Consider the following 21,104-nt stretch of genomic DNA (forward strand, 5'->3'; position numbering starts at 1 on the left):
ACTCGTATTGCTCATGTTAAGATTCATCTAAGACGTGAGTCGCTAAAAATTCGGTTTACATCTTCAACCCCGAACTCAGTGTTATGGACAATTTACTTAGGCTTTTACTTCTCCTCCTCGCTTTGAAGTTCTCAGGTAAGCGACTACACTAGTACACAACATAGCTCTCTTATGTCAGTGGAATTCAGAAATACCGTGAGTTAAGTACTGAGCTCGCAGGTGTGAGTCTTTAAATGTCAAATGAAGGTATTACTGCCAAGGATTTGTCTGAGAAGCAGAAGACTTTGCTTCGGGTTTCCATTGTTGTATTAACCGAATGTACTGCAAAGCGACTGTTAATGAATGATTACTATTATTTTTGTTTGTCGTGCATTTGACATTACAAATAGTTTCTCAATTATCTAGTCTTGATTTAGACACACTTGTGGTTGAAAATAGATGCAACGTAAAGTTTTTCACTATGTCTTAAGTTCAGTGAATTGCGAACTAATGCGTCTTTAAATAAACATCTTCACACACACAGACAATTGTTTTCGAAATCTCTTGAGCTTTCCCGTAATTTTAATTAAGTTATTTGGTTAAGTCAAGTTAATAATTTGCTGGTCTGGCCACGAATTAGCATTTAGCATTTTATTCATTCGATTTCATCGTTTTCTGTCGCACCATTATTTCGAATATTTCTTCAAACGAATTGTCAAACTAATTTTTGTTTACGCAAGAATTATTTGCATAACTGACCATGTTTAGTTACCCCAATTTGCGTTAATCAAAAAAATATCCATTTGTGACATTCATCGGGTCGAGAAAACAAAACAAATCAGAGAACTTTAAAGGTAGGTAAACTGGACCAACCGCGAGAATAATCTGAAGTGTGATGTAGCTATTGCCATAACTAATATCTTGGCAGAAAAGAATGCAGACAATATAGCACGAAATTTTTAAAATTTTGTTGTAAAAAAACATTTTCGCTGTGATTCATATATATCTGGCCAATCTCGTCCTCAGAGTCCGCTTTGTCAGCACCAAGAACACGGACTTTGGCCACTTTATAGACCTCTTTCATAATGGTGGCCAAATAATTTAGTGCTAATAAACCGTTATAGCGTCGCTACGACGAGCAAATTTCAAAAGAATATTTGTTTCAAAATGAGGGCAGTAGGTGTAATTAACATACCGTAGAGTTCCGATAGTAGCGACCCTCGTTACTTTTGAAATTAGCAGCCTTTGGGGGTCGCTACTTTCGGGGGGTTCGTTACTTTCGGGGAACAAAAATCGCTTACAAATAGAGCTGGCGCGAGCGTTTTTTCCGAAATAAAAAATGAACAAAATAAAATTTAAAAAAGAACAACATTTTATTTGCATTCCATATGTATAGACGTGTTTCATAAAAAGAAGATAACAATGACAAATACAGCAAAAGACTACATAGAAAACTATGTAGAGTTTTCAATTTCAATTTGAAGAAACGTTCCTGTTGTTAATACGAAATTATATCGGTTTAAGGTGGTTCTTACATCGCCACATCAGTAAACTGATGTCAAGGACGAATGGTGGCATAAAGCTTGCCCTTGTTGTAAATTTAAGTGCATTATCGTGAACAATTTGTGACACTGCACGAACATACTATTGTAAATTAAAATTTTGACTATTGATTGACAAATTAATGCTATACGTACACCAATTAAAAAAACTTGGTCTCGCTACTTTCGGGGGACGGGTCGCTACTTTGGTGATTTACTAGCGGTCACAAAAAATTGACGTTAATTTCGGGGGGGGGGGGGGGGGTCGCTATTTTCGGGGAGTCGTTACTATCAGAACTTTACGGTAAACACAAAGGAATGTAAATATGGTCGCCATTTATGAAAGTGGTCTATGCGCAGTCGTAGCCGGAAGGTACTCTTTGTAACCGTTCACAACCACTGTTGTTTCAAATTTCTGAGCGTGCGTAGACGACCCGGAAGTCCGTGATTTGCGGACTTCCTGGCTTGGAAGTGGCCAGAGTCCGTGTTCTTGGTGCTGACCAAAAGAAAAGCGGTCTCAGGGAACGCGATTGATATCTGGCTACATAGTTGTTACTAGATAACCTATCTTTGAAATGTCACGTAACAGCACAGAATTCATCGTAGCCCGGTTTATCAGGCTCTCTGGCTTAGCTTAGGATAACGAGCCAGTAATTGTGGCGGAACTGCCACAGAGAGCGCGAGAAGAAAATTAGTCGCTCCATACTCCAAACAAGTCTTTTCTTTTTTGTGCACATAGTCAGCAGTCCATTAAAGTATATTTTATTTCGTATGAGTAAATGAAAAACTCAATTGGTAAGTTTGAGATTCAATGTTCTTGGTAGGCCACTCTTCTCAGACACGCTAGTACGATCCAAATGCTTGTAAAACGTATTGTATTTACAAAATGAGTGGGGGGGGGGGGGGGTGGTCCACGGGGTAGTCCATGGACCGGGTCCATGAAGGGTTCCATGGACCGAGTCCACAGGGGTGGTCCATGGACCTAGGGTCCATGTTTGGTATACGTCCCCATGAACGCCCCGTCTCGTTCGTATAAATTCAGCCATTGAAAAACCCATCACAGCGCCATGAATTTCTTGCCTGTCTAAATTTGTGTTTTGGAATATTCGATTCTTTGACAGATTGTTTATCATGGAGCATTAATTCGCCACAAAACGTGAAGCTTGGATCACCCGTTACTTTGGAATGGAATGTTTCACTAACGCGAGAAGAGAAAACGAAAGCAAATCGCTTTTCCTTCATTCTTGTGGAACGTGAGTTGTTCCTCTACAGCGACCAATGGCAGATTATTGTCGTAAAGCAGTACTTGGGCGCCGCTACCCAAGAGATCGACAAGCGAGACTCTTTTGATGTCATTCCTGGGAATGATATCACAATTAAAGTGAAGAATGTCACCGAATTAGACTTGACTCGTTTTCGCTGTACTTTTTTCAGCTCTTTTGCGGCGCCGAAGAGTGACATTCTCGTGGATATCACAGGTGAGATCTCGCGATGAAGTTGGATCGTACGGGTTGGTGCAGGCTAGTCTTTACACGGACAAAAACAACATGATCTCTTCTCTAAATTAACGATTATCGTTAATTTGTAATATGCTTTGAATTTACTATTGTCGTTAATTATGACACAGATTCCTAGGACTTGTGGTATGAGAAAATAAGGGAATAAAAAATCATAGCCGTGGATTGGATTTCAACCCGGAGTTTCTACTCTATAGGAACCGCTTCTTTCCTCTTCACCAATGAAGAACAAGACACCGCACTCTCAAAAAAAGAAAGACATTTCTTTAAGTCTCCCATAGAATATCAATGCTGTGGAGTAATTAGGCCTAGGCTAGATTAATAATTTAGGTCAAAGCTTTAAAATATTGTCCGTGAACAGCTAGCGGTGTGGTGGTCAAGTGGTTATGTGACGGGTTAATAATGAACATTCCTAGGTTCGAGTCCCAAGTCCATAGACTCTCCATACACTTGGGTTATTTCCCATAATCCATATCAAGCTTTCAGTCTTCTAAATTAACGATAATCGTTAATTCAAGGTAGAGAATGGGTTGAAAAAAAAAAAAAAACCAATGATGTTCATTTCAAGAGTCAGCGGAGTACGTGCTCGTTTCAGTGACCAGGCAAAGGGCAGATTTCTCGATTTTGAAGATGACTTCCGATTCGAGATATCACTTGATGCTACTTTCACCCGAACACGTTTTCGATTCGACACGGTTTCGTGACTTTGAAACCGAGTTGAAAAGATGTGGTTTCGAACTTTTTACACGGAGCCTATGTTACCATTTCGGAGCGTTAATCTCGTCCTCAGGCGTCCATCACTGATGAATGAGATCTGGGAACGTGCCCAACGCCATTTTGTTGTTGGAAGCGACACAATTCAGATGAACGGATAGTGAACTAGAATTCCTTTTACTACATGTAGTTATTAATGAATATGAAACGACTGAGAACGGTGCTTGGAAATCGGTTCAGCAGACATCAATGGATCCCCTTAGGGTAGAATTTTACAATGACTGCAAAATTCTAGCGCGCTCATTGGCTAATTTATATCGTCAATAAGCGCACAGACACATAAATTTATAATTTCAGATTGAAGTTTCTCGCATTTTTGTCTCGCGTTCTTCTCGTGTTTTGCCTTAATTTTGACCCCTCTTCCTTTTTGTTATTGTAAAAAACAAATTGATATCAGTTTTTCATGCGTCTGTCCTGTTATTGACAATGAATTTCGTCATAACATTGTCAAAGTAGTCTGCGGATCCACTCGGCTATCGCGGATTCACAGCTACTTTGGCAATGTTATGACGAAATTCATGATCAATAACAAGACAGACATGAAAAAATGATATCAATTTGTTAAATGGAGGATCTGGAAAGCATTTCCCTCTTTATGGTGGAAGAAATACACGAGAAATAAAGAAAAGAAGCAAGCCATAAATTGAAGTCCTTCGCTAGCAAGACAAATTTGGCACCACAACACTGAACCGTATTCAAATCGATTCGGTTTCGTCGTTTACACGGTGATATCTGAAACCGTACCGTTTTCAAAACGCTCCACTTTTGACACCGTTTTCAAAACAACCCGGTTTTAATAACGGAATTGACCGGCGACGTGAAATAGAGAAGTGTAACCGCATCAAAACCGATGCGCTTCTGAGTAAACGCTACCTAAGACAGCTTTTTTCTGGTCCATTCTCACATGGAGAAAACACCTTACTTTTCGTCGGCGCGTGTTGCTTTTGGGCTCAAACCGGTTAAGATTTCCATTGCACCCGTCTGACAAACTCCGAAAACCATCGACTTACTTTGAAATTATGTACAGTGTATCACTTTTGTTTCAAAGACGGTACTGTCCTAGGAGTACTGTCCATGCCGAGTGTAGTGCCAAAGCGCGATAAATGCCAAATACTGGATTATAATTGCTTTTTTGATGGCTTGAGGAGGAAGTCTTCCTTCATTCTTGTTAACTCTGGTTCTTTTGATAACGAGAATAAACCCATCTTGATTGTTTAACTCATCAGACGCACTCTTATTGCAGTGTAAGTGTCAATGAAGTCATCAATAACTTGGAATTTACCTACCAAATAATAATAATAATAATAATAATAATAATAATAATAATAATAATAAACGAAATTTATCATAGTATTGTTATCACATTTGATTGCTGTTTTCTTCAGATATCAATGTCAAAGTTCGACTTGTCGGTGGCTCTACCCCGGATAAAGGTCGGGTAGAAGTTTACCGCAGTGGATTCTGGGGCACCATATGCAGTGACGGTTGGGACCTTTCAGATGCGTCAGTTGTTTGTAGAATGTTGGGATACCAAAGTGCCTGGTCTGCGGGGTGTTGTAATGATTACCGGGGTGGCACTGGCCCCGTTTGGTTAAGCGAAATGTCCTGTACCGGACAAGAGTCTACCTTATCGCAATGTGGTCACAAAGGCTGGGGTGTCAACGACTGCAATCACGGAAAAGATGCAGGTGTGATATGTCATGGTACGCCAACACAGGAACCAACAACGCCCACCAGCACTCCGGTAGCATCAGTGACTACGGAACCACCAGAGGGTAGTGTGAGAATTTAAATTGTTTAAGCATAAATGTGCTGTTATTCACCTAATGCGAATCCATCGTCGTAGGAAAAGCAAACTGAAATCTCTGTCCACATAGAAACTCGGACAAACAAAATCGATGATATTGTGCTTAGATTCACCAAAATCTGGAATTAAGTAAAAGAACGAAGATGGAAAGGTTTGAGTTTTGAGCACAAAACCTTCGCTATTTCGAACTCTAAAAGTAGTGTTTCCGTAAATTATTTTAATCTGTTTATTGCATACAACGATGGTGCTACCTGTTCCATAATAACTTCAATTTTGTTAGTTTATCGTGAGGTGATTTTTTTTTGTTCGAAAAAAATAAGAAGGCCAAACGAAGGGGCTAATGGCAGATGAGACCTCTGATCTTCTGATTTTTTTTAAAACTAATAGAACCAATCCGCGTTCGCTTGGTTGACGGTACCGATACTTTTGGCCGAGTGGAGGTCTTCTACGATGGCAATTGGGGCACAGTCTGTGACGACGATTGGGACATTGAGGACACCACTGTAGTTTGCCGAATGCTTAATTTTACCTATGCATGGACTGCAGTTTCGTATGGCGATTTCGTATTGTCACGTGACGATAGCCTTCTCGGAGCGGGGCGTATTTGGCTTGATGATGTGGACTGTATTGGTAACGAAAGTTCCTTGAGCGAGTGCGGGCATAGTGGTTGGTCGGTTCATAACTGTGATCATGTGGAGGATGCTGGAGTGTGGTGCGGAGATTCACCAAGGCCACTTAACCAACCTGTTTCTTTGGTTAATGCCAATAACAAGTTTCCACCACCTAGCTGTAAGTGGTACCGCACCTTTTAGGGGTACGGCTGTGCTAAAAAATTCGGTAACCGCTGAATCATAGTGCAAATGGACGTTTGACGATAAGAATAAAGGTGTAATCGAATCTTACCAGGTTGATCTTACCAGTCATTTCCAGTAACCCAAACCTAGGTAAGCTCACAGTAATTGGCACCAGACGGATGCTGATTTTGTTCAAACGTGAAAAACACTTCTGGTCAATGATTATATTGAAATTAACCTGTGTGGCTAAGTGGATCAGCTCAACAAATTCTTTCTTCCCTTTTTTGATTAATCGGCCCAGGCTTTTAGAAGAGACTGTCGTTCACACAGTAACAAAATATTTTTGATAGATGCACTTCGCCCAAACGAGAGCCTAAGTGCAGGTTACCTCATTTTAAGGATCACACACATTATTCTAGTACTTTGCCTTTCAGCTGTTCAAGTTCGTCTGGTCAATGGATCAAATGATCGTGAAGGTCGTGTCGAGGTTTTCTACAATGGTAAATGGGGAACAGTCTGTGACGATGACTTCGACATTCTAGATGCTAATGTGGTCTGTCGGATGCTTGGGTTCCCTGGGGCGATATCCGCTCTCCCTGAGGCGCATTTTGGTGCCGGAAATGAGAACCAGGACATAGTGCTCGATGACTTATGGTGCCAGGGACACGAGTCATCTCTTGTTTCTTGCGTTAACAGGCGGTGGAGCTCAAGTAATTGCCTTCACGAAGAAGATGCTGGAGTCATTTGCATGAAAAAACGTACGTTTGTGATTCTTTTCAGTTCCAGTCGGCGACCAGCACTACTAACGGTCGCGTCTGAATGTCGGAACTCTGTAATAATATATACCTAAATTAAGCAGTCTTCCGCTCAAAACAGAAGTGTAAAATCAGATTACCCTAGTGGAATTTAACACACACTTCGATAATTTTCGAGAGAAAAGATGAATTTTGTGTTATCAGTAGCACTTTAATTGTCCTGATCTTTTTTTTTTTTTTTTTTTTTGTGAACAGCCCCGATTGTCCGACTAAGAGATGGCCCTTCTTCTGATTCTGGCCGCGTGGAAATCTATCACAGTGGAATATGGGGCACAATCTGTGACGACTACTGGGATATCCGAGATGCGACTGTGGTCTGTAATATGTTAGGATACAATTATACTTGGGCTGCAGTTTCGTACATATTACAAGCAGATCCATCAGCAGATCTCATTGGAAAAGGACCGATTTGGCTCGATAATGTCGCTTGTAATGGAAATGAGTCTTCCATAACGGAGTGTGGTCATAATGGTTGGTTAGTACACAACTGCGATCATCAGGAGGATGCTGGAGTTTATTGTGGCAATAGCCCAAGGCCAGCCTTTTTCCCAGAGAATCAAGTAATTAATGATGCTGGTAAACCTACAAAATTGCCAAGTGAGTTCCTCAGCCTTCCTTCGCCTCTTTCTAATCGCCATTTTGGTTTACAATTTCCTTATCATAGAGTAATTGTTCATTCCGTCTTTTTTTCCCTTTTAATTCAGCTTATATTGTTGAATTTGTTCGGGAAGCCATAACTTTCTTAGAGCGGTTTTCAATTGAGTGTCGAAAGTAATTAGCGAAGTACTTTGGTTTTGCATCACTTCACTCAGTGATTGATTCAACGTTTTCGCGCCACTTTTTCAACCAAGCAGAGGTGAAACCAAAACCAATGGTGGCTCGCGAGTGCACATTTTTTCTCGCTTTCTGTCTGCTACGTGTAATTACTTCGAGTTTTGATTGGTTTACTGGATTGTCTGCGTCCTTTTTGATTGGCCAAAGTAATTACTTTGGTTTTGGTTTTACGACACTCGTTTGGAAACCGCTCTATGTAACCTTTGTATTTGGTCTTGAAGTTTTGTCTTGACGTTTTTGAGTTTTGTCATAGTGTACTGTGGCAACATTATTATGTGGTGTGGTTTTGTGATTCTGTGACGAAGAGGTTTGCTGGTTATGTGATGTGTTGCCACCATGATATGTTCAGGTCTTCTTTTGACGTGCTGTGTTTATCACATAAAGGGAGAAAGTCGACATCATAAACCTCACCAAATAAAATGCAAACACAGCACGTCAAAAGAAGACCTCGTCACGTCATGATCTAAACGCAACACGTAACCATCAAACATCGTCATGTGCATAATGACAAAACCTCACCACATAATGACCAAACCACACAACAAGACAAAACCTCAACACTAAAAGATTACATAAGAAAGTTATGACTTTCCATCAATTTGAGTCCGTTTAATCATAGTTAGTCTAGGGACTGGTTATACACCTTATTCCAAAATGGCTGCCATTTTAGTATTCTTTTGTTTGATTGAAAATTGGCCCTTATGGCGTCGTTCGAGTTTAAATATTCTTTTGAATTTTATGTTTGAAAGCGAGGTCAAGAGGGCCAATTTGCAAGGAAACAAAAGAATACTAAAATGGCGGCCATTTTGGAATAAGGTGTATGAAATCCTGGGAATTTCAAAAGCAGGAACAATACAGTCGCAATTAGATGTTGAACCGACCGTGACCCTGCACAATCTTTTGCTTTTGGTTCGCAAGTTAATTGCGAGTAAATTAGTTGAAGCTTTTGATTGGTTATCCTGCCGAAAAAAGCGTGTTTTTGTCGGGTTTTGTGCAGGGTCAAGGCCAAAAAAGGCAAGCAAAAACATGCAACAAAGAAACTTGTCGAGTTTCATAGCCAGCCTACATCTATTAACTATGGTTTAATACTTCTCTGGTTTTTCAAACCAAGAAATTCGCTCTGACGAAGCACTAACGCCCTAAATGTCAGCTCTTTTATCTTTTCACGGTAGCAACCGGACCTTTATCAACTCATTTAATGGAACCAAATTTTCGTGTTTTGCTCTTCCACTGAAGTAGCATCACGACTACGAGTACGAGGTTTCCGTAATGAGTATGCACATAAGGTTTGGAGGCTGAGATTTTTCGAAGTGCGCATGCTCAGTACGGAAACCCCGTGCTCGTAGTCGTCCACTTCCTTCAATCTAAAGGTCCCTATTAAGGACGGTGCCTTCTATTGTTACTGCGCATACGTTCTGCGCATCTCGAGATAATCGGATTTCCTATCGGCGGTGCTTATTAATACAGGGATATTTTTGCGCGGTTCAAAACTATGTGGAGAAAGCAGAACTTAGCAAGTGCTGTTGGTATCCAAAAAGAAAACTGGGGGTAACCACGCATTTTTCAGATATAATTAAGCTTCAATTTGGAAAAGAACGCCATACATGGCTTTGTATTTTAAAGCTTTTTACAAATATTGTTGATTCATTATCTTCGAAAAATGCTTGGTTACCCCCAATTTTCTTTTCGGATTTCAATAACACTTGTTAAGATCTGCTTTTCCCGCATATTCAGTAAACCGCGCAAAAATACCTTTGAATTAGTAGGCACCGTCCTTAAGGTTTGGCAAGAGACCGTTACTAGGTATCTCGGAATGTTCTAGGAAATGTTTGTCTTTCTCTGTGTTTATTTGAAATTTTCGGAAAGCTATTATGTTTCGAGCCTGTGCCCTCCTTTGATAAGTTTTCAATTATAATTTGCAGCTGTTCAAGTGCGCCTGATTAACGGATCAAGTAACCGGGAAGGTCGCGTCGAAGTGCTCTACAATGGTGAATGGGGAACAGTGTGTGATGATGACTTTGACATTCTCGATGCAAATGTCATTTGTCGAATGTTAGGTTTTCCTGGTGCAGTGTCTGCCGAGATAAATGGAAGATTTGGACCTGGAAACTCAACCCAGAGAATACTCCTGGATGATTTGTGGTGCAGCGGGAATGAGGTTTCTGTTGCATCTTGTTCCTTCAGAGGATGGGGATCTCATGATTGTAGCCACTCAGAAGACGCTGGAGTAGTTTGCAAAGAGATACCTCCAGGTAAATTACAGGGATCTCTCTTTCGTCGATAGTCCTTGAGAATCCTTGCAAGGGTCTAGAGGACACGAACGTCTTTAGATAGCCTGTGGGAATGCTCTTGGGCGAGGTCGTCAGTAAGACTCCGTGAAAAAGGACGCAACATTGTTGGTCAACAACTCCCAACATACCCCGTTGCACCTTGTTGCGTGTTGTTGGTAGTTAATGCGTGAAGTTTGAAACTGGTCAAACTTTGAGCCAACAACTCCCGACATTTCTTTTGTTCTGTGATCGCCGAAGCAAAGCTCAACAAAGTTGATCCGTCTGCACAGCTCTTTCAACATTCTTGGGGCCACGCACGGGTATTGGATATGATCTCCATGAAAACAAGATGGCAGCCGAATTTTGTAAATTCACAAAGTCTCGTGGATCGTAAACCTTCCCATAATACACTGCACATCCTAACATTGTTGGGAGTTGTGGCATCAGTTTGTGCACCACTGCCAACACCATCCAGCATCTGTCGAACCAACAACTAACAATGTTTTCGAGTTGTTGCGTCCGTTTGCACGGAGCCTAAGAAGCGAAGAGTCAACTCATCGTAGCCAGGTGATCTGGTGACGTAATTCCGAGGACTGGGGAGAAAAACGCCGTATCCCACAACCGCGCGCGGCCTCATTTTCGAATTCAACATGGCAGAGGCGAGGTTAGAGCTCGTCGGGTCTACTTGAATGTTCATTCAGTAACAGGAAATGTGGTAGACACGGAATGATCTGTTGAGTTTTGGCGATGGAAATACTGCAGGGAGTTTGGAAACGACACCTAAGGCCGTGCGCGGTTGTGGAATATGGCGTTAACATTTTTCTCCCAGTCCTCCAAATTACGTCACCAGATCACCTAGAGGCTAGTCTTTTATTGTCTTTTTAACCTTGAAAAACCTCTGTAGATAGAAACACAGGAAACAATGACTTATGGTCGTTATAATCAAAATACCCAGCACTTTCATATCCCTTTCTTGAATATATTTTTGTGGCACCTAGATTTCTTAAGAAATGGCATGCAAACTCACAAGTTATTGTTTTCGCTTAATTTTCACAGTTATATACATTGAGCTTGTGGGTGACCCGAATTACGCCAATCAAGGCCTCGTTTCCCTCTTCTATAATGGACAGTGGGGAACGGTATGCGATGATGCATGGGATATTAATGATGCTCATGTCGTCTGCCGCATGTTGGGCTACCCAAGTGCCATTGGCTTTACCACAGATTCCTATTTTGGCGACACTCAATCGGGACCGATATGGTTGGATGAAGTGAATTGTACAGGAACAGAGGAAACGCTTGCAGGCTGTCCTCATGACGGCTGGGGAATACACAACTGCGACCATACTGAAGATGCAGGGGTCGTCTGTCAGTACGACTTTACTGTGAGTGCAAAAGGTGAGAACAAATCCATTCACTGGATGAACAGCTTCTTTATAGTAGCCAGCTGGAATCGTTAGTTTTTCATGGCACCGTTTCAGATCCAAATTCAATCCTTTTGTATGGAAAGCCATAACTTTCTTATGTAATCTTTCTTCTTTTTGGTCTTAAGGGTGGAAAGGCATAACTTACTGATGTAATCTTTATTCTTTTGGTCTTAAAGTTTTGTCTTGATGTTTTGGAGTTTTATCCCAGTGTACTGTGGCAACATTATTATGTGTTGTTTTGTCATTATGTGACGAGGTTTGATGGTTACCTGTTGTGTTTCCATTATGATGTGTTGAGGTCTTCTTTTGACGTACGTGTTACTTTTTATGTGATGAGGTTCTTTTATGACGTGTCGACTTACTCCCTTTATGTGGTTATCACGTGACGTTACTTGATATCGCAATTGTTGAGTGTGGTGACTTCTTTTTGTTATGCCAAATTGATTCAACACATCATGATGAAAACACAACACGTAACCATTAAATCTCGTTATGGTGTTCCATACTCTTGATTCCCTTGAGTGATCGGTACGTCAATCTTCCTCACAGTTTCTATGAAATGTCTGCCACATAGGTATTGGGAGTGAAGAATATTAGAGCTTAAGAGGTGTGATGTTGATATAACACCACATTCTCGTGACTACATAGCAAAGAAATCCATGGTACTTTAGGAGAATGAACGTTTCGATCGTGGGAATGATGACCACGTTTCATTTCACGCAGTGTATTTTACCCTATTATTGACTTCAGGTAGCCGTAAGGATGGAGACAGAAGTTTTAATGTTTAAAACGCAATCTGTACTGAAATTTTTATTTAATGTCTCTTTTAGCTACAATTATCATTGATATCTTAACTTCCAGCGCCAGATACAAATGCGTTGTCAATAACACGGAATATAATTATTTTTTTGCCCGAAAACAACAAAACCCTAAGAAAAAGGTTTGCAAGTTGTTATTATGAGTGTTAATGGCATAGGTAAAGTATATTCCAATCTCTAAAACTGTGTTTTTAGATGCAAGTTGCAACTTTGACATTTGGTATTGCGGCTGGGATAACGACCTCACTGCGGACTTTACGTGGACTCGTCAACTTGGCTCCACACCATCGATAGGAACAGGGCCTTCAGAGGACCATACCGGCTTTGGTAAGCTTGGGGGATATATCTTCATTGTCTCTTTTATTTTTTATTAGTATCATTCATATTAATATCAATAATATTAATATTAATATCCTATAGGTGGCTTTCACGTTACGTCATCGCCGCCATGTTGGTGGTTGAAAACAAAAGGTCTCTCATTATCTCCTTTTGTTTGTCCAGCAGCAATTGTACATTACATCACTGTTTTCTGTGTCTCTAGGGATTGGTTGCAAACTATCTATTATTACTAGGAGTAATCGCAGATTAACAGAGTGCGTTCGACATGCTTTTTTTGTCACTGAGGAAGTGCAAAAGTGTTAACGTATTCTCTTGTGATCCATGGATAGGACATCTGTAACCTTCATTTACATATCTTGCTCGATAATTCTACAACAAAAGAACATAAATCATGTGCTATGAATGATTGTTCGTGGGAGAACAGAGGAATATTTAACATATAACAATATGCTACTGTACACTCACCTAAGGAAAGAGGAAACAGAAAGTTAAGCAATAAAGAAGTCAAAGGCATAGTGCCTCCCAACTGAACACGTTTCATAGAAATCGGTTATCAAATCCTTGCATGGACTGTGTGAGCGACTAACACGAATGCTTATTCCAATGAATTGACCGAGTGTGTTGCTTCTATTCGCTTGGGCAAATCTTGTGTCTTTCAATTGTAAACATCGAGCCACAAGGATAACTTGTTCTGAACAGAAATTACAAGCAGTAATGAAATAGCGCTTTGGCCACTCAGCGACACGACTCGGGTAATTCAATTTGAGACGCGAAGCTATATAACTCGGCACGTTTATTTTGTGACCACAAGCTTTATTCATTTGGTTCGATGTAACGTCAGTAAATTTACTGCTGGATTAGCATTTCCTTTGATTTAGCCTGACGGCATGACGATAATGTCTTCATCGAAAACGAAACGGTCGAGTACAAAACTCCTGCATTGCTGTTTGGAATATTCCTACCAGGATTCACATATACTTCCCCAAGACTCTGACTCAGCTCGAGAGCAGAATAATAGGCGATTTTACTTACCAGGAAATGACTTTCAAAAACCATCCCAAAACGTGCCTCAGAAATTGCCACAGACTCTTAACATTAAAATGAGGCAAATGTGTGTCGACCCCATGTGAATCGAGGCAAATGTGTGTCCAAACGCAACTCAATTTTTTCGCTATAGCAGCACAGAACACCCTATGTAACCTACGGGATACCCAGAAATTTAGGTGTGCATTCTCCTTTGTCGAACGCAATTATTATTGTTATTGTTGTTTAATTGCGTTTGAATCAAACTTCGTTAGATTCATCTATGACATTTCATTGAACTAAAAGTTTGTCAATGGTAAGCAGACTGCTCTTTTTGAAATGGTCTCAATAACGTATCCCATAACCGGCTGGCGATGTTTCTGATGGTTGAATACACGGTGGCAACAGGCCCTAAAGACGTCAATAGACCGCTAGGGTGCAGGGATGGCGTAATGGTGACAGCACTCGCCTCCCACCAATGTGGCCCAGGGTCATTTCCTAGACTCGGCGTCATATGTGGGTTGAGTTTGTTGGTTCTCTACTCTGCACCGAGAGGTTTTTCTTCGGGTACTCCGGTTTTCCCTTCTCCTCAAAAACCAACAGTTGATTTGATTTGTTTTGATTTGAGTTTACATTGTTACGAGGAGAAGGCCACAGTAATTAACTTTGTGTTAGCTACCTGATGCCACCCTCTTTAAAACATTGTTTCATTTCAGTAATCGACTCTTTTGCTGAAATCCCTGCTTTTTTCCTATAAACATTCTTAGTCTAATCCACCACTGAGAACTATCTTCTGCATTGCAGGATATTACTTTTATATAGAGTCGTCTGGAAGAATTAGGGGTACCGTTGCTCGACTCCAGTCTCCCAAGATACAAAGCAATGGAAATGCTACATGTATGGTGTTTTATTATCATATGTACGGACAATCCATTGAAACCCTCAGAGTCAAAGTTGGGGATCAAGTTTTGTGGGAGATTTCGGGAAGTCAAGGGAACAATTGGTACAAGGCGACCCTTCCGCTTAACTATGATGGAATATATGTGGTAAGGAATTACAACGAGAAAGTCTTATCTTATGCGTTCTCTAATTTTGCCAAAGCTCTTATTCCTTCAAGAAGCAGCTTTATCTGTTCAAGTTTTTTACCACCAGTATTCCACCCCAACACAGACGGATATTTCGTAGCATACGAAAATTCCTTGTTTTCCGTCGTTGTGTCTTTAATACCGGAGCCCGCCATTGTTTAATGCCTATCTTTCATAATTATAGCTGTATTTCCGTACCTTTTAGTTATAGATATTTTGTCATTTATCATAATATTAAACAACCAAGGAGTTTGTTGACAACGAAAACTGCAACAATTCTAGATGGAAGACCTTATAGACGTGACATGAACTCGAAGTTACTGGAGAACCCGAATGGATTTATTAGGGCTCTGCAAACCAACTATCAACTAGTTAACTGCGCATTTCATAGTGAGCAACATTATAATATCTCTTGTTTGGTATTCACGATTCAATATTCTGTAGTAGCTTGTCGCAGAAAACGAACAAAATCTTCTTAGCAAATCAGAATCAGGGAAGTGGATGCATTTTAAGCCTGCGCTCTTGTCATTTTGTCTGCTCAGTGATGGTATTGAAGAGAGCAGTTAATTTTGTGGCCGTGTATATGGATTATAATGATTGAAGATTAGGATTTGAGTTTCACGAGGGAAGACTCGTCAAAAATGTGAACTTGAATTCAAACATGCGAAATTCGTTATTTTTTTCACATGTTCTTGTTCCATTGTTTGCTTGTTTTTCACAGGTAAAATTCGAAGGCGTGGTTGGAAATGATGCTTTCAGTGACATCGCTATCGACGACCTTGAATTTCTAGAGAACACAGTATGCGAAAAAACAGCTGAAACTTTAGGTAGAGTAGTTTTTTTCTACACCTTCACATCAATCGTTATGAACGAGTCAAAAACTCAAAATCCTTGCTGAGCTTGTTATGTCATTGTTGTCATGTTTTCGCCCAAGAAAGAGATTACTTGTTTGCTTATTAGGGAGTTTAAGCACATCAACGTTTTTGAGCGACGGACGAAAACCGGAAGTGAACATTTTGCATGCCAGGGTAGTAAGCTATACCACATTCTAAAACTAATGATCTCTAATTTTGAAGAGATACTTAACAATATAAAAATGGTATTGTCAAGACAAGGTAAAAAGGAAAACAGCTTACTTCCGATTGTTCTCCGGGGCTCAAAACCGTCGCATTCTTAAAGTGCCTATCACCTCAACAAACTTTTCCAATTTATTTATTCTCCTAAATTCTCCCAAATACGTTGTGTTGTTTCACTTTTTTATTGATTTGAAGGGGAATGGGTTCGATTGGCGTCACACACTGCTTTGCATCTTGATAGTTCTTTGAAAACGGCGATGCAAATCAATTTGCGACTTCAACCCGGTATCGAACCACACTGCTTATCTTATTGGTGTGGGAAGAACTAAATTGCTGTGGTCACTTTGAGCCTTTAGAAGCTTTAGGAATCTTCAGGCTTAGCTGCTCAATGTACGAATTTAACTTATAAAAGAATTTGGTAGAGAGGTCCTTACCGTTGTCTGTCGTCTCTTGTTCCTTCAGTTAAACCAGAGATAGTTTGGATTTCCCCAAGCCGGAAGGCCAAGCTTGGTGAAAGCGTTATCTTAGGATGCACAGCAACTGGTCTGCCTATCCCACACGTCGTATGGCAGAAAGATGGCCGAGTTTTACTGCAAGGACAAGGATATGCCAACATCACCATATCAAGCATCTCTCCAGCTGATGGCGGAACTTATCAGTGTTCAGCTGTAAATGTTGTGTCAAACCACACACTGGCAATAGTGCTGCAGGTTGAAGGTAAGAAAGCACATCTGTCTTCAAGGTTTAATCTTCAAAACCAGATTATTGAAATTGTTGAAGGTCCATACTGGGCGGTTAGTCATAGGATCGTCGATGAAGACTGGGCTTTATGAGCAACGTCATGTCATCTAGAAAATATTGAGCTTTAGCAACGACGACGGGAACGGCACGAGAACGTCATGTGAAAACATAAATTCACGTTACTGCGGTCACTTCGCGACTCTTCCAAGCTTTTTAATATGACAAAGGTGTGGCAGTCCCTTAGGAATGAAACCGTTACGAGCGGCGCGTAATTTAGAGGAGAAAAATGAAAATTTATCTCCAAGTGCTGACGTTCTCCATAACACCTCAAACTTGGTTATTTCACGTTGTTGCTTTGCTGACGACGGCAAAAAAATGGACAAAAATGAAAAACGCACGTGCAGGGCGCGCAAAGCTATTGTTTTTGCCCACTGAATATGCAAATTTGTAACGTTCTCGTTGCCGTCGCCGTTGTCGTTGCTAAAGCTCCCTAATAATACGACGACGACGACGGCTACGAGAACGTTGTCTAAAAATATTATTTCCCGTTACTGTAATAATTTTGCGATTACTCTAAGTCTCTCGGCTTGGAAAGTGTAAGTACACATTCCAAGAATAAAATTGGTGAGAACGGTATGGACATTTAGAGAGAAAATTGAAAATTCATCGTCAGGTGCTATCGTCCTCCATATGACCTCAAATTTGATCATTTCACGTCGTCGTTTAGACGAGAACGGCAAAGAAATGTAAAACGCACGGCGTGGCGTTCTCGTAGCCGTCGGCGTCGTCCTTACTTCCACGGTGAACGATAACGTGTTCTTGAGGTATTTAGATGGCGTTAGAGGAATGAAGAAAGTTTCCTATGCTTAAGTAGCAATAGCTTTACTAGGTGGTCTCCGAGGTGGAGGGTTGTTGAATTTTACCAGATGATAATTCCTTAAGAAAGCGTCCTTTTGAGTTTCCCTCTCTGCAACTTCCAGATGAAATTTCAAATATTAGTATGCTCTCTGTTCGTTGTTTGCAACGTTGCACTCGTAATCTGTGTCGATAGAGAGAGATTCTTAAATTGTGATCCATTTGGAATGGATTTTTTGGTGGGTGTAAACCGAATAAACTTTAAGTGCTATTTTTTTTTATTTTTTTTTTTTTGTATTTAGGAAGTCCTACAGACACTGTCATCACAACAAACTTGTCGTACAACGCGGTTGCACTCGGCGAGAATGTCGCGCTGTACTGCTTGTCTAGTGGATTTCCTCTGCCATTTTGTCATTTCTACCGCGAGGGACATTTCATAAATGCCAATCAGAGCATCTATGTAATTGAGAACTTCACGGCGGCAGACAAAGGAGAATACTACTGCAACTGTTCCAATATTGCGGGTGTGGACAAAGCCAGCATCATACTGGCGTTATATGGTGAGTGATATATGGGAAAAGGTAAAACAATAAGTCCTCCTCGAAACCAGACGAATTAATTAATCTTAAATTTTGGAGGAAACTGCCCCTGTGGCTTTTAATTGTAGCTGAAAGTTATGCTTTCGCATTGACCTGATTATAGATCAGAAGTAACCCAGAAAACGTTATATTGTGAAACACAATTTACAAAGAATCGGTAATGATTTTTAGCCACCAAAACTGCTCAAAAAATAACTCATCGCTTTAGGGAAAAAGTTCTTTTTTAAGTGAAGCATGAAAAATGCCTTTGATGTGGTAATGTCTTGGTGCAGGGATGGTCCAGTGGTGAGAGCACTCGCCCCCACCAACGTGGCCTACGTTCGATCCCCAGACGTGGCGTGATATATTTTATCCGGGTACTCCGGTTTTCAAAAACCAACATTTGATTTGATCTGCGTTAATGTGTTGATTTCAGTTTACAGTATTCCCAATTAGTGCTCCAGCGCTAGAAGACGAGACACTTAAATAAAGTTCCTTTGCTTTATTTCCTTTAGTTTTTCCGATTAATTGTCGAGCAATGAAATCGATCTGGCGATAGCTGCACTTTTCCCCCATATCCCAATGGTGCTACTTGTTTACTAAGTTTAAAGCGACTTGAGTATCTATTTTTGCTGCAATATGCTTTCAACATACGAAATCCAGATGAAGATAAGTGCTTTATTTGGAAACCATTTGGGAATTGGGTGCAGGGATGGCGCAGTGGTTAGAGCACTCGCCTCCCACCATTGTGGCCCGGGTTCGATTCCCAGATCCGGCGTCATATGTGGGTTTCGTTTGGTGCTCCAATTAGTGCTCCAGCGCTAGAACGACTAGACACTTAAATAAAGTTCATTTCCTTTCCTTTTACCAACCCGTGTGCCCAAGCTAGCTTCACCTATGTTTGGCACGGGATATTTTCAGTTCAGGGCATCGAGGTTACATTGTGTATCTACTTGTTTTATGATCGGGGCCGGGTGTGCTTAGAGTCAGTACGTTTTGAATGTTTCCTAATGTTGTTCCTTTGATATTTCTAGAGCCACCGAGTATCACTACCATTTTTCCACCTCATCAGCTCGTAAACGAAACCGGAGCCTTCGAGATTTTCTGCAATGCTACTGGAAACCCTCCACCAACAATAGCATGGTCTAAGTTTGGAGACAGCAGCAAAGTTTATCCCTCGGGAAATATTCTCCGTAGAGAAAACGTCGCCAAATCGGACTTTGGAAATTACAAGTGCACAGCAGTGAGCGTGCGTGGAGAGAACGTAACCGCCGAAGCGTCAGTGGAGCTGGACTTCTGTAAGTCAATGCGGAGTAGGGAGTTTAAGAAAGGAAAACAACGAAGGCTACGAGAACGCCACAAAAAATTTGGCTTAATTAGCGAAAACAAAGCCTTTGTACGCCACTTTCGTGCGTTTTACATTTTGTCACAATTCTTAGCTTTTCTCGCCTTGACAACGACACATGACTAAATTGGAGGTCATGCAGAGGATGCGAGTACCTGATGATAACGTTCTTGTAGCCGCGTCGTCTTTGTCCTTGCTTAAATTCTGTAATGTCTCATCAGTCAATGCCTTGGACGGAAACTGCCAAAGCCCTTCCTTGTTATTCAAGTGCTTTATAAGCTGTTTTCTTTTGGCGATGAAAAGCAGAACTTAATTCGTTTCATTTAAACTAACGCCGTGGAACAATTTTCACATATGAAAATATCCCGCCAAAGCTGAAATTGACCCAGTCAGATCACTACGATCCACAATGCTAATTTCCATAACCAACAGAAACGGTCGAGAAACCTGTCGGTTTAAGGTGGGCCTTTAAATCCGAGAATTTTTGTCATCGTATCGTACGTTAAGATCAGTCCTTGTTTTTAGACCAACCTGTAATCAGCGGATATTTTTGTTTTTAGCCTCGCCAACCATAGTCCACAGCCCACAGAATGTTACTGTCACAGAAATTGAGAGGAAGAACGTGACAATGTTCTGCAATGCAACAGGCAGACCAACAGCACAGCTCACCTGGATACGAGTCAAAGATGGTGTAATAGTAGCTTATGGGAACCTCTTAACAATAAGAGCTGCTGACCGATCATATCGTGGGGAATACAGATGTGAAGCTAACAACGGAGTGGGACAGCCGGCGTCTAAATCAGCTTACCTTGATGTGCTGTGTAAGTTCGTCATTGCTCTGCTCGTTTGTTTGTTTGTTTGTTTACATTGAAAGAACGTTCAACTAAGCAACGAACTGTAAGGACCTGCGAAAAAATGATCGGAAACATCGTTTTATTTTGTTTTTGGCATTCTAGTTAAATAGTCTCGTTTTGTTTTGGTACCACATAAGGACAGCTCAATTAATCAATAGATCAATTAACAAGTGAAGTTCTTTTGTTTATACACCGTAGTGTTCTAAAGCCTGGTTTTCACTAGCGACGCAAGCACTCGCGCAAGCATAACAACTTTTGTTTCACCGTGAAAACGTCCTCTTCGCAACCATACACACATGGGCAAGTACAAAGATCAAAATATTTCCTTATGGGTACTTGCCTTCGCCTTACAGTATGCCTTGTGAAAACGAAGCATGGCACAAGCACACGGAAATTTACTACGTTTGGCTGTGTTTTGCCAATGAAAGGACACTCCTTGCAGATTCCCCACTTCTGAGCATGTGAACAAAATGGCTGGGGCCTTCGTTGATTTAACGCTTATGTCGACGTTCGTTTTCACTTAGCATAAGCTACTTATCCTTGTGCTTGTGTCGCTAGAGAGAACAACTCTTAAAGCAAGCCTTCTGTCGGCCGCGTATGCATATGTATGCGTATGCGTATGTATGCGTATG

General features: G+C 40.9%; 1 protein-coding gene across 2 annotated transcripts in view; it reads left to right on the forward strand.

Annotated features, from left to right (window-relative positions):
- The window catches only part of LOC137982325 (uncharacterized), a 28,499-nt gene continuing 7,395 nt past the window's right edge, over nucleotides 1-21,104 (forward strand). Inside the window, exons 1-15 of one of the 2 annotated variants that reach the window (XM_068829401.1) lie at nucleotides 1-135; nucleotides 2,642-2,998; nucleotides 5,197-5,586; nucleotides 6,006-6,407; nucleotides 6,847-7,170; nucleotides 7,423-7,824; nucleotides 9,984-10,313; nucleotides 11,388-11,729; nucleotides 12,772-12,903; nucleotides 14,743-14,984; nucleotides 15,745-15,850; nucleotides 16,562-16,816; nucleotides 17,998-18,255; nucleotides 19,308-19,571; nucleotides 20,179-20,439. In XM_068829401.1, coding sequence (XP_068685502.1) covers nucleotides 84-135; nucleotides 2,642-2,998; nucleotides 5,197-5,586; nucleotides 6,006-6,407; nucleotides 6,847-7,170; nucleotides 7,423-7,824; nucleotides 9,984-10,313; nucleotides 11,388-11,729; nucleotides 12,772-12,903; nucleotides 14,743-14,984; nucleotides 15,745-15,850; nucleotides 16,562-16,816; nucleotides 17,998-18,255; nucleotides 19,308-19,571; nucleotides 20,179-20,439 — 4,117 coding nt within the window. In that variant the 5' untranslated portion in view covers nucleotides 1-83. The remainder of the gene's footprint in view (nucleotides 136-2,641; nucleotides 2,999-5,196; nucleotides 5,587-6,005; nucleotides 6,408-6,846; nucleotides 7,171-7,422; nucleotides 7,825-9,983; nucleotides 10,314-11,387; nucleotides 11,730-12,771; nucleotides 12,904-14,742; nucleotides 14,985-15,744; nucleotides 15,851-16,561; nucleotides 16,817-17,997; nucleotides 18,256-19,307; nucleotides 19,572-20,178; nucleotides 20,440-21,104) is intronic. The other variant, XM_068829402.1, reaches the window with a different exon arrangement.

This window comes from Montipora foliosa, chromosome 13, assembly GCF_036669935.1.
Source record: "Montipora foliosa isolate CH-2021 chromosome 13, ASM3666993v2, whole genome shotgun sequence".
NCBI lineage: Eukaryota > Metazoa > Cnidaria > Anthozoa > Scleractinia > Acroporidae > Montipora > Montipora foliosa.